This window comes from Impatiens glandulifera, unplaced genomic scaffold (assembly GCF_907164915.1).
Source record: "Impatiens glandulifera unplaced genomic scaffold, dImpGla2.1, whole genome shotgun sequence".
In the NCBI taxonomy this organism is placed as follows: domain Eukaryota; kingdom Viridiplantae; phylum Streptophyta; class Magnoliopsida; order Ericales; family Balsaminaceae; genus Impatiens; species Impatiens glandulifera.
The window spans coordinates 1-14,767 of NW_025918813.1; the positions used below are offsets into that span (position 1 = coordinate 1).

The 14,767-nt window shown below is 31.9% G+C and overlaps 1 protein-coding gene across 1 annotated transcript; it reads right to left on the bottom strand.

Moving 5' to 3' along the window:
• Nucleotides 1-28: 28 nt before the first annotated feature.
• On the bottom strand, nt 29-1,018 carry LOC124917061 (probable purine permease 4; the record flags this gene model as incomplete). The annotated part of the gene is made up of 1 exon (XM_047457631.1): nt 29-1,018. A coding segment is annotated over exon 1 (990 nt), but the record flags the coding sequence as incomplete, so codon positions are not given.
• Between the last annotated feature and the right edge of the window lie 13,749 nt (nt 1,019-14,767).

The window sequence follows — 14,767 nt, forward strand, 5'->3', positions numbered from 1 at the left end:
CTCGAATGGTTGTTATTAGAGTTTGATTAAGCTTCTCTTCCTCCTCCTCCTTCTTCAAGTTAAGGACATACATTCCATACAAATATGAAGAGAATCCCCAACAACAAAGTAGTGTTGATACTGCTTTGAGGCCGTTAAATGGATCTCCATAAACCACGACCCCCGCCGCAATATTAAACATCATGAGCGACGTCGTACATATTCCTCCCGTCAACGACGTCGTTAAAAACACCATCCCCGCCGTTCCCATAAAACAAGCCTGCCACATCACCACATTCCCTGCAATCGTCCACCAATATACACATGGACCCATGTCGAACACATTTCTAGACTCGTTAACCATTTCCTTAAACCCGCCCCCCTTGTCCACCGCCATCCCCACCACCGCTAGAGCAGTCGCCGCCGCTTCCATCACCACCTGCATCTCCATCACCATCGAATAAGAGTCCACATTTCTGTATATTATCTCCATTAGAGGGAGATAGAGTGCGAATAGCAAACCCGCCCCGACTGTGCAGAAAAACCCCACCAAATATTCAGACTGGGTCAATCCCTGAGGGCGATCGTTGTTCGCGGATAGAGCGAGAAGGACGGAGGCCAAGGAAAGCAGAACGACGCAGTTTAGGTTATGAAAGTTAACCTTTTGCTTTTGCTTGACGAGGATAATGGAGAGAATAAGGTTGAACGCCAGTTGTGATGACAAGAGTAGAGAGGAAGTGGAAAGCGGGAGGTATGAATTTCCCCATGAGAAGAGCAAGTTATTTACTCCTAGGAGGAGTCCGACAAAAAGAGAGAGTCCTAGGATTCTCGGTCTGGCGATCAATCGAGAAAAAGGACGTTTTCCGGGTGAAATTGAAGGGAAGAAATAATGAGGGATGAGGAGAGGGAATCCGGCGCATTGAACTAAAGTGGAGACCAAACGGCTTGAACCCTTATGAATGAAGTAGAATTTGGAGACAAGACTCGCTGATACGGACCCAACCAACAAGCATGCATAGTTCATCCCGATCAATATCATGTTAATATTCATTTTGAACCGATTTTCTTCAGAAGAACTGATCTCGCTCATTCTGGATTGCATTTCTTCCCGATGACTACAAATTAATTGAAGTTTCTCATGGCCGTTGTTGCCTTCTTCGGAGGATGATGATAATCTCTCTGAAGATTTCATAGCTGATGCAGTTGGTCAAAGATAAAGAAAGAGAAAGAAGGGCTTTTGTAATTGGACAAACCAATAGCCTGTAAACTGTGGTGACTTTTCATCTAGCATTGAATAGTTTATCTGTATTTATAGTTAGGGCTGGTTAGGTTCAATAAATTTTATTCAGTTATGTTTTAATAATATCTATTTAATTAATTAAGGAATTATCCTTTAAACTAAGTGGAAATTAATTATGTGATCATTCAAATTATTACTAATACTTTAATTTTATAGAATTAAATATAAAATAATATTTTTATAATTAGACCCAACCATAATAATTTTGTTGTCCTCAAACATCAATTCTTCAATCTATCACTTGAACATTAACAAAATAAAATAAAAAATAAAAAATTATGAAAGAGTTTTTTTAAAATTTATTTTTTCAACTTTCAAAACAATTTATATTTTTAATGAGGTACATACATCACTCTATTTATTTTATTTTATGCACACACCTATTTGAGAGGAGGTCTATGAATAGAAAAATTAACTTCAATTACTCGTTATCTCCATTAGCTAGGTTAGGGTCCTTCCCCCTCCGTCTACGTGTAAGACAGAATTACGGCAAAATGAACTTATGGCCAACAAAGAGGTAAGACATTTACTAGCCTTGTTTTTGTACTCATTTTGATTTATTTTGAATCATAACGGTATAGTTTAGTGTTTGACTATGTTATGAATGAATTTTCATTTCTTTTAAAAAATAATTAAATTGTTTAAAGAAACCCATATCAAACAAAGTCTATGGTACACAATTTATTTTACTTTTGTCAAAAAAAAAAAAAACAATAAATAAATAATTTAAATGATTTTTTTATTTATCATAATCTAAATATTTTAAAACCATTGGATGTCAGATATAGATATAGAATTTTAGTTTGCCAAAACTTACTTTAAAACTAAGGATATATATAGAGGGTACAATTTTGTTCCAATCATCATTGATATGGTAAATATCGGATATTGAGGCTTTGTTATATTAGTGGTATGCCCGAATACTAACCCCACAACCTTTTAAGCATTTTGAACTAGTAAAAAAATCTTATAGTATGTGTAAACGAACGTTTTAAAAGCGGAACGTACGTCTTTAATAAGATACATCTGAAATTTTCGAGACGCTATAAAGGGCGATCTTATTGGAAATAAACTCAATAACATCCATTTTTATTAGGGACACCAATAATCAATAAAGTTCGTTTCTTCGACACCATTACTCAATAAAGTCTATTTCTTTATTGACACCATCAACTAAAAAAGTCTGTATTTTTAATGGACACTGTTAACAAATAAAGTCCATTTTTTTAATCATGTTATGTGTGATTTTTACAAAATTTTAAAACAGAAATAGTTATTTCTAAAATTGGTACAATTTAATAAATAATACATTATCCTTTCAAAACAAATCATAAATCAATTCAAAAAGTATCATTAACATTTTACATCAACAATCAATGTTTACATTACAAAATATAAGAAACCATACATATATCTAAAAATGTTTAGATAACCAACCTATGGAGTCGACAGACAATATTGTAAAGAAGTTGACCATTGTGAACATATGGAGTAAGTTTGAATATTAATGCAGTAGCCGCATTTGAAAATTAGTTTGAAAGCCTTTCAAGTAGAATAGCACGGTAAAGAAGGAGGGCTCTTCAGAGAGAAACTTCATTTGGAGGTTAATCAAGCAATGCTATGGGAGACGAGCGATGTGAAGTTATCTGGAAAATAACTGATCCAATGTCCATTGAAATCATCCATTTCATATTCATCCAAATCCAGCTCCCTTAATTTTATATCAAGCATATAACTATCAATTTCTAGCTTTGAGGGCCTAATTTCTACTGTAAACAACATAAATTTCCATAAATTAAATGAAAATCAATTACTAAAAAACACTAAAAAAGAATAAGGCACAAACAGTAGAATTACAACAAATCACACCAAAATAAGCAAATTTAACTTCCATTTAGTAAGAATTACTAGATTCGTTTTCAACCACAAATCAAAACATGGAGGCATTGAAAGTAAAAAAAAATATTAATTATGATACGGAATAATCTACTTTTCTTAGATAACGATAAACTGAAATACCATTTAAAAACAAGGGTAATTTGGTAAAAATTCTTCAAATCATCCAATAACCCTTAAAAACAGGCAACATGTTCTTTTAAAAATCCTATTTGTGCATATCCCTAATATTTCTAAAATTGTAGCCTATTCCATCAAACAAAAGTTCTCTAAAGGTAAAGAGAAATAAAAAGTACCTGTAATTCGAGGGGAAATGGGGCCATATAGAAGTGTCTCGACGCGAAAGAGGATAGGTATGATGATCAAAATAGTCTCTTCTGTCCAATACAACATTGTCTAATGAGTTATTCAAGTTGAAGAAGGGATTAACCTCTTCATCAATTTGATATTAACGACAGAACATGATATATAACAACAAGACTTTCTATAATAAACAGTAAATTGGAGTTTATATCAAGAAAATAACGTAGAATAAACTAGTAGTAATAGTAAGTGTAAAGAAAAACATTAGAATTAGAATTAGGATTAGAAAGATGGATGAAGAATTTGAACTCAGATCTTATAAACGAACTTGAATATATTTTATACATATAAACCATATATCATTCAAAATATTAGAATAAATCTTAATAATCAAAATAGAAAACCCACTCCAATAGGTCGTGAGACCACTCTTCACAATTCTAGGAATGCAAGTAGGAACCGAAAAGGTAATGACATCAGAATTCGAAATGACCCGATCCATGGGCTCAGAGCCACCTTTCGAGATAATGAACAGGAGAATCCTGGACAAAAAAACATTGAAAAACTAACAAGCAATCAGGAAGCTCTTGAGAATGGACTAGGAAATCTTGGGTTTTGTGAAATCAAAAGATCAAGTGTAGAAGAAGACAATTTGGACTTTAATAAGGCAGTGAGCATTAGTTTTGAAGTAGGGCAAATTAAAATCGATAACAGACATGAATCAAATAGTGTAGAGGTTTAAAGTCAGAAAAGACCTACTAAAAAAGAACAAGCTAAAAATCGAAGACAAAGTAGAAAGATCCTGGATCCAAAAGCTACTGACTCTATAATGGGAGAAGATGAGATCTATGTGAGGCAACCCCCACTCAATGGAAATAGTATTCCATATAATCAAGCTGTAGCCATTGAGGATAGCGTGAAAAGTGATGCTTACGATTTCTTTAATGAAGAGGTCCAGGACAGTCTAGAAAGTTAGGAACCCAACATTTATATCCATTTATGAATATAGTGACATAGAACATAAGGAGACTCAATGACCCTCTGAAATTAAAAGAAAACAAGAGGATCATTGAGAACCAGAAGATCACTATTATGGGTATTCTTTAGACAAAGGTCAAAAGCCGGAACGTTGAGAAGGTTAGCAAGCTGTGTATTAATAGAAGCGGGGAAATCATTCACAACTCAAATGACAAAACGTGCAGAATCTGGGTTATATGGGATAACAAAGTTGTTGAGGTCAGGGCTCTCTTTCGAATGATTAAGCAATTCTGGTGGAGGTCAAAGACAGAATCACAGGAATCGTGTTTAATCTTGCTATTGTCTATGGTAGCAACTCAAGCACTAATAGAAGACTCCTCTAGAATTGTCTTAGAAACTGGATCGGTAGTGATAAATCTTGGACTGGCCTCGGTGATTAACGTAACCAGAAACGAGTCTGAACATAGCCCTGAATCTGAAATAACTCGGGATATGATTGATTTTAATGACTACATCAGATATATGGGTTGTATCGAGCTTACTAATTCTGGGAATTTCTTCACTTGGTCTTCTACGAGAGGGAATGAGCAATTTAGAAGAAGTAGAATTGACAGATGTCTGGTAAATGAGAACTGGATTAACCAATTTCCGAGAAGTCAACTTCATGTTCTAAATCTGAGTATATCTGATCACTGCCCGATTAAATTGTTCTAGGAAAAGGAAGAAAGGTTCAAAAGAACCTTTAAAATTTTCAATTTCTAGATGGAAAACGACAAATTCAATGTTATTCTCGAAAGCGTATGGTCTACAAATATCAAGGGATCCAACATGTACAGGATTTCTGAGAAGCTTAAGCTCCTAAAATTCATCTTCAAAGCTTTAATAAGAAGAAGTTCAGAAATAAAGTTCATTTTTTAATTTATTGACACCATCAACTAAAAAATTCCGTACTTTTAATGGACACCAATAACAAATAAAGTTAATTTTTTTTATCATGTTTTGTGTGATTTTTTCAAAAATTTTAAAACCGAAATTGTTATTTCTAAAATTGGTACAAATTAATAAATAATACATTATCCTTTCAAAACAAATCATAAATCAATTCAAAAAGTATCATTAACATTTTACATCAACAATCAATGTTTACATTACAAAATATAGGAAACCATACATATATCTAAAAATGTTTTGATAACCAACCTATGGAGTCGACAGACAATACTGTAAAGAGGTTGAGCCATTGTGAACATATGGAGTAAGTTTGAATATTAATGCAGTAGCCGCATTTGAAAATTAGTTTGAAAGCCTTTCAAGTAGAATAGAACGGTAAAGAAGGAGGGCTCTTCAGAGAGAAACTTCATTTGGAGGTTAATCAAGCAATGTTATGGGAGACAAGCGATGTGAAGTTATCTGGAAAATAACTGATCCAATGTCCATTGAAATCATCCACTTCATATTCATCCAAATCCAGCTCCATTAATTATATATCAAGCATATAACTATCAATTTCTAGCTTTGATGACCTAATTTCTACTGTAAAACAACATAAATTTTCATAAATTAAATGAAAATCAATTACTAAAAAAACACTAAAAAAGAATAAGGCACAAACAGTAGAAAATAAATGCATATCTTATAACACTTCTTACAACAAATCACACCAAAATAAGCAAATCTAACTTTCATTTAGTAAGAATTACTAGATTCATTTTCAACCACAAATCAAAACATGGAGGCATTGAAAGTAAAAAAATATTAATCATAATACGGAATAATCTACTTTTCTTAGATAACGATAATCTGAAATACCATTTAAAAACAAGGTTAATTTGGTAAAAACTCTTCAAATCATCCAATAACCCCTAAAAACAGGCAACATGTTCTTTTAAAATTCCTATTTGTGCATATCTCTAATATTTCTAAAATTGTAGCCTATTCCATAAAACAAAAGTTCTCTTAAGGTAAAGAGAAATAAAAAGTACCTATAATTCGAGGGGAAATGGGGCCATATAGAAGGGTCTCGACGCGAAAGAGGATAGGTATGATAATCAAAATAGTCTCTTTTGTCCAATACAACATCGTCTAATGAGTTATTCAAGTTGAAGAAGGGATTAACTTCTTCATCAATTTGAGATTAACGACAGAACATGATATATAACAACAAGACTTTCTATAATAAACAGTAAATTGGAGTTTATATCAAGAAAATAACGTAGAATAAACTAGTAGTAATAGTAAGTGTAAAGAAAAACATTAGAATTAGAATTAGGATTAGAAAGATGGATGAAGAATTTGAACTCAGATCTTATAAACGAACTTGAATATATTTTATACATATAAACCATATATCATTCAAAATATTAGAATAAATCTTAATAATCAAAATAGAAAACCCACTCCAATAGGTCGTGAGTCCACTCTTCACAATTCTAGGAATGCAAGTAGGAACCGAAAAGGTAATGACATCAGAATTCGAAATGACCCGATCCATGGGCTCAGAGCCACCTTTCGAGATAATGAACAGGAGAATCCTGGACAAAAAAACATTGAAAAACTAACAAGCAATCAGGAAGCTCTTGAGAATGGACTAGGAAATCTTGGGTTTTGTGAAATCAAAAGATCAAGTGTAGAAGAAGACAATTTGGACTTTAATAAGGCAGTGAGCATTAGTTTTGAAGTAGGGCAAATTAAAATCGATAACAGACATGAATCAAATAGTGTAGAGGTTTAAAGTCAGAAAAGACCTACTAAAAAAGAACAAGCTAAAAATCGAAGACAAAGTAGAAAGATCCTGGATCCAAAAGCTACTGACTCTATAATGGGAGAAGATGAGATCTATGTGAGGCAACCCCCACTCAATGGAAATAGTATTCCATATAATTAAGCTGTAGCCATTGAGGATAGCGTGAAAAGTGATGCTTACGATTTCTTTAATGAAGAGGTCCAGGACAGTCTAGAAAGTTAGGAACCCAACACTTATATCCATTTATGAATATAGTGACATAGAACATAAGGAGACTCAATGACCCTCTGAAATTCAAAGAAAACAAGAGGATCATTGAGAACCAGAAGATCACTATTATGGGTATTCTTTAGACAAAGGTCAAAAGCCGGAACGTTGAGAAGGTTAGCAAGCTGTGTATTAATAGAAGCGGGGAAATCATTCACAACTCAAATGACAAAACGTGCAGAATCTGGGTTATCTGGGATAACAAAGTTGCTGAGGTCAGGGCTCTCTTTCGAATGATTAAGCAATTCTGGTGGAGGTCAAAGACAGAATCACAGGAATCGTGTTTAATCTTGCTATTGTCTATGGTAGCAACTCAAGCACTAATAGAAGACTCCTCTAGAATTGTCTTAGAAACTGGATCGGTAGTGATAAATCTTGGACTGGCCTCGGTGATTAACGTAACCAGAAACGAGTCTGAACATAGCCCTGAATCTGAAATAACTCGGGATATGATTGATTTTAATGACTACATCGGATATATGGGTTGTATCGAGCTTACTAATTCTGGGAATTTCTTCACTTGGTCTTCTACGAGAGGGAATGAGCAATTTAGAAGAAGTAGAATTGACAGATGTCTGGTAAATGAGAACTAGATTAACCAATTTCCGAGAAGTCAACTTCATGTTCTAAATCTGAGTATATCTGATCACTGCCCGATTAAATTGTTCTAGGAAAAGGAAGAAAGGTTCAAAAGAACCTTTAAAATTTTCAATTTCTAGATGGAAAACGACAAATTCAATGTTATTCTCGAAAGCGTATGGTCTACAAATATCAAGGGATCCAACATGTACAGGATTTCTGAGAAGCTTAAGCTCCTAAAATTCATCTTCAAAGCTTTAATAAGAAGAAGTTCAGAAATATCTCTAATAGAGTTCTGAATGGTAGAGAAGAACTGGAAGAAGTTCTGAAAATGTTATTAAGGGATGATAGTGATGAACAACTCAATGAAACAGAAAGGGATGCGCTTGAAAACATCAGGAAGCTGAGTCAGCTTGAAAAGAATTTTGTTAGACAGAAATCAAGACAGAGCTGGCTCTCGTTGGGTGACAAAAACACAGATTTCTTCTACAGAAAATGCAAGGCTAGAAATTTGAGAAACAATGTATACCAGGCCGAAGAATGATGATGGTGAATATGTTCAGGGTCAAAAGGGTGTACAAGATTTGACTATCGATTTCTATTACCAACTTATGGGTACAAGAAAGTAGCATCAAAGTCACCTAAAGACCTTGTATCAGATTATTGATAGGAAAATCTCTACAGTAAATAGTCGTGAGCTGATAAGGGTGGTCACGAGGGTTGAGGTTCAAGAAACTCTATTTAGTATTGATGGGAATAAAAGCCCGGTCCTTATGAGTTTAATGCACAGTTCTTCAAAGACAATTGATCGGTTGTGGGTAAAGACGTTACTGATGATGTTCTGGAGTTTTTCAAGAACAGAAAGATGTTAAAGCAATGAAATACAGCGGTCCTAATCTGGATCCCCAAAACTGCGGTACCCAAGAAAGTACAAGATTTCAGAGCAATTTCCTGCTACAATGTTATTTATAAAATGATTTATAAAATCATTTAAAAATGTCATAAGAAAAATTATAAATCTTAATCAATCTACATTCATCCCCGGTAGGACAATCTCTCATAATATTCTTCTGATGCAGAGCATTTTGAAAGGCTACGGGAAAAAGAAAATATCCCCGAGAGTGGCTTTCAAAATAGATATCAAGAAAGCTTTCGACTCTATTAGATGGGAAGTCATTCGGGACTTTCTAGTTGTTTCCGCTTTTCCTATGATTTTTATTGATTGGATTATGTAGTCTGTTACATCATCCTGCTTTGTTGTTAGCGTCAATAAAGTCCACGGAGGCTATTTCAAGGGAGAAAACAGGGTAAGACAAGGAGACCTCTCTCTTCTTACCTTTTTGTAGCTATCATGGCGATTTTTGAGAGCATCTTCGCGATGTTCCGAAAGAATTGTCCATACATTTTCACCCATTCTGTGAGGTAAAGGAGGTAACTCATTTATGCTTTACTGACGATTTGTTCATTCTAGCGCACAAAGACATTGATTGCATTAAAACTATTAGGGATGCACTAATGTTCTTTTCTGAGGTTACAAGTTTAACTATTAATGAAAGAAAAAGTGTGGCATTTTATGGAGGCGTGAAGGACGAAACAAAGCAGGACATTTTCAACATCATGGGCATCAATGAAGGCAGTTTTCCCGTAAGGTACTTATGAATTTTGTTAACCTCAAAACAGATCGAGATCTCACACTGCAAGCCGCTGATTGAAAAGGTAAAAACACGATAACTGGCTGGGCATCGAAAAAACTTTCTTATGCATGGAGGATCGAACTTATCAAAACCGTGGTCATGGGCATAGTTGGCTACTGGGCGGAGCAGATGGTCATTCCGAAGAAGGTAATGAAGGAGCTCGACATGCTAATGAGGAACTTTATTTGGGGTAGTAGTGGAAGAGGAGGAAAGAAAGTCAAATGGACCGCTCTTTGCAAACCGAAGGACGAGGGAGGCATCGGCTTGAAGAACTGTATCGAGTGGAACAAAGCTCTCACCTTCAAGCATCTGTGTTTCAATTCAATATTGTAAGTATAAATAGGCTATGCCTATAGCTTAACAAAATACAATCAAATTTTTTTTCTCTTTTCACTATACTTCTTTTCTGCAACAACAAGTGGTATTAGAGTTATAGGTTGTTCGATCTGTTTCGACGATGACAAAAAAAGGAAAAGGGTGATGAATAGAGGCTGGGAGAACGAAGGTGTGAGGCAGTTCACACCTCTCACGCATACTAACTACGCGGATTGGGCAGTCCCAATGAAGGTGCATCTATAAGTGTAAGGCTTATGGAATGTCGTTTAAAATGGTATGTGAGGTCTTCGTAAAGATAGACGGGCTATGTCGTTACTTCTCTCGGAAGTGCCACTGGAGTTGATCTAAACCTTTGGAAGCAAAAAGACGGCCAAGGAAGCATGGGACACATTAAAAATCATGTAGGTCAGAGTTGAACGTGTCCTAGAAGCCAAAGCGCAAACACGAAGAACGGAGTTTGTAAACCCCGTATTTAAAGACATTGAGGGGATGTAGGATTTTGGTATTCGACTTGCGGAGATCCTCAACGAGCTCAAGGTGTTGGGCGTTAGAGTGTCTACGCAAGATAGTGTTCAATTTCCTTCGTAGTGTTATGTGTGCATACAAGAAGATGGTGATGGAGATTGAGTCACTCATCAATCTAAAAATATTATCCATCGAAAACTCACAGGTTGACTCATAGTCGTAGAGGAGCACGACAAACTCGATGATGTTAGATCTTTTAGTGAGCGACTATAACTCATAGAAAAAAATGGAGGTCTCGACAACTAAAAAGGGAAGTTGTTAGTATTGTGTCATCTTTGGTCATTAGGCCAAGGAGTGTCACAAAGAGAATAGAGACTGGGAGCAGCAAGAGCAAACGAATCTTGTAGAAGCAAATTCCAAGGAAGATGAAAGTCCAAGAATGATGTAAAATGTTAATGATACTTTTTGAATTGATGTGTGATTTGTTTTGAAAGAATAATGTATTATTTATTATTTTTTACTAAATTTAGAAATTAAAATTTCATTTTGAAATTTTGAAAAAACACAAATAACGTCAGTATTTTATTGGTTAATGGTGTCCATTAAAAATACAGACATTTTTTAATTGATGGTGTCTGTAAAAAAATGAACTTTATTGGGTAATGGTGTCAGTAAAACAGACTTTATTTGTTAATGGTGTCAATATAACGAACTTTATTAGTTAATGGTGTTTGTAACAAAAATGAACGTTATTGAGGTTTTTTCCAATAACGTCGCGCTTTATGGCCTAGGTTGGCGTTCACAATTTTTCGGACGTCTTTGAATAAAGAGGTCCATTTTTTTGGTCAATAACATTCGTTTTATCGGACTTTATAAGATCTTTTTTACTTAGTGTAAGATGCCTAAAATTGTAGGGGCTTTTGGTATTCAGGCATACCACTATTATAACAAAGTCTTAATATCGACGATATATGTCGATTGGATCGATATTTACCATATCAATTAGGGATGGCAACGGGTACCCTACCCGACGGGTAGTAAAGTACCCATCCCAAAACCCGATTTTAATTTCATTACTCCTATCCATATCCCCAATTCAACGGGTACCCCATTATTCGATTAAAAAACTTATAAGGTTATAAATATTGAATAAAAAACACAACTTTTATAAATAATTTTAAAATAGTAATATTTAAATATTAAAAATATAAATTAAAACATTATTTGCCTACCTACATACTTATTTTTGTAAATCTTAAAGATAAATTAGTGTAGAGAAAAAATAGAATAAAATAATAGAGTTTAAATATGAAGAATATGGTGAGAGTGAAATAATATTTTATTATTAAATAAAAGTTAGCGTTGAAGATTATTGTAGAGGAATAATTTTTGAGGAATATAAAAAAAATATAGTTGGAGTGTATTGTATTTATGACAATGTTTAGAGTGAAGTGTGGATAAGATCAAATTAAATGTTTTATTTGTAATGATGAAATATTTGAAAAGTCACACATTAAACTTTAATAAAAAAAAATAATTTTAATATTAATATAATCGGGTATCAGGTTTGGGATTCACATACTTCTCGTACTCGACCGGGTACTTTCTCCCCCTCCCCATTCCCGATTCCGTCCCCGAACCCGATTTAAATATCTGAACCCGACTATCGGGTACCCACAGATATGTACCCATTGTTATCCCTAATATCAATGTCGATTGGAACAAAATACACCGTTGTATAGTTTGTTAATAGTAATAAAAAAGTAGGTATTAAAACCTCTATACTTATAATTTTGGTACTTTAGATTTTATTTGGGTTTTTGTCTAATTTATGTTCCGCAAAATTAGAAAAAAAACAAGTTTTTAAATTTTTTCTCCTTTTTACCTTTTTTTTTCTTTTTTTTTTCAGTCCCTCTTTCTCCCCTCTACTAAACTTATCTCTGTATTTAATATTTATTATTAATAATACAATTAATCGACCCTCCCCTATTTCCCAGTTCTATCTTTTTCTTTTTTCTTTTTTTTTTCAATTTTTATAACTTCTTACCCTTTATCAATTATTTTTTTAAATTATTATAAACTTTTAATTAAAACGAGGTATATTTATAAATTATTTATTTTCATATTTAGATATATTAACTTTATTTTTTTATATAAATTATTTAAAAATTCATAATATATAGATTATAATTAGATTTAAATTGTGTTTTAAATTTTATTTAAGATAATTAATAAAAAAAATTAAAATGAAATAATTTTAGAATTTAATTTATATTAAAAAAATTAAAATGTAAATAAATATTATATATATATTAAAATAATTTTTTGTTAATATAAAATAAAATATTAAATAGAAGGTAATTTATCTCTTATATAGATAAAAGTATTGATTAAATATGTGATGTGATATTTGGGTTTTTGGATAAAAATCGAATAAAATCCAATAACCCTTTTATCAATCAAGGTCTTAGAATTTGTTTGAGGAATGAGTTATTGTGATTTTATCCTAAATAACTTGTTTATTTAAATTAGAAAAATACTAATTTTTTAATTCTTAATATCAATAAAACCCCTCCCCTCCCCTCCCTCCCAATTAATAATACATTTTTAAAATAAATTAATTTATATTAAAATATAATAAAATACATATTCAATATTAAAAAACTATATATAAATCAAAATTAACTTCCATTACTATATAAATAAAAATTTAAATAAATAAAAATTTAAATAAATAAAAATTTAAAGTTAATTTATATAAAAAATTGAATAAATTTCTTTATAAATATTTAATTTAAATGAGATATATTTATAAATTAATAAAAATAAATTTTATAATGTAATAAAATAAATATAAGATATATATGTATCAATATTATTTTGTAATAATATAAAATAAAATATTTAAATAAAGAATAATTTTGATATTTTAATTAATAAAATAATTGAATTGAGTTATCCCAATAACCCAAAGATGAAGCGAGCCCATAATATATACTTATTTAGTTTTGAAGTAAGTTTTCTCAAACCAAAATTTTCTATATGATTATTAATAGTTTTTGAACATTTAGATTATGATAAAAAAAATATACTATAAGATTATTATTATTATTTTTTTTTATAAAAGTAATAAAAGTGTGTACACAAAACTTTGTTTGATATAAGTTTTCTTAAAGAATCTCGTTATGATTTAAAATAAATTAAACCTGTATACGGTCATAAGCTCATATAGCCGTAATTCTCTATGGAGTTGTCTCTACACTCCCTCGACTCAAACGGCTACATTCGAATTAAACGAGTAATTCTCTCTAGAATTGCCTCTACACTCCCTAACTAAAAGAGAGTAAAGTTTTTTCTTCATGAGAGAAGATTGACTAGACATAAGGGGAAGGACCCTAATCTAGTTAACGAGTAACCAAGTTAGTGAAGCGATGCCTAAAGATATTTGACCAAGAATCCGATTTAAGTATAGAGAAAGAATAATTATTTTTTATATTCATAGACTTTTTCTTCAATAGGGCGTCCATAAAATAAAATAAATAGAGTGAGTTTTGTATTACAAATATAAATTGTTTTAAAAATATATACAATAATAAAGTGAGCCTTTTAATTTTGATCAATAATTTCTCTATTTTTTTTAATGTTTTATTTATTATTTCTGCTTTTTTTAAGTACTTCAAATTTTTCAAATTGAAAAATATTAGTTAGGAAAATAATCTGACTATATTACTAGTAAAAAAAAATTAAAGCTGATGAAAAGGCTAAAATACTCCTTCCCCTACTTTCTTTGATATAAATTTCACTTTTTATTTATATAAATTCAAAATTGATAAAAAAAAATTGACTAAAATTTTGATATTGATAGATGGAAGAGTTGGTGTTTGAGGACAACAAAATTATTATGGTTGGGTCTAATTATAAAAATATTATTTTATATTTAATTCTATAAAATTAAAGTAAAGATAATATTTGTATTATAGTAATAATTTGAATGATCACATAATTAATTTTCATTTAGGTTAAATTAATTAATTAAATAGATATTATTAAAACATAACTGAATAAAATTTATTGAACCTAACCAGCCCTAGCTAGCTATAAATACAGATAAACTATTCAATGCTAGACGAAAAGTCACCACAGTTTACAGGCTATTGGTTTTTCCAATTACAAAAGCCCTTCTTTCTCTTTCTTTATCTTTGACCAACTGCATCATCTATGAAATCT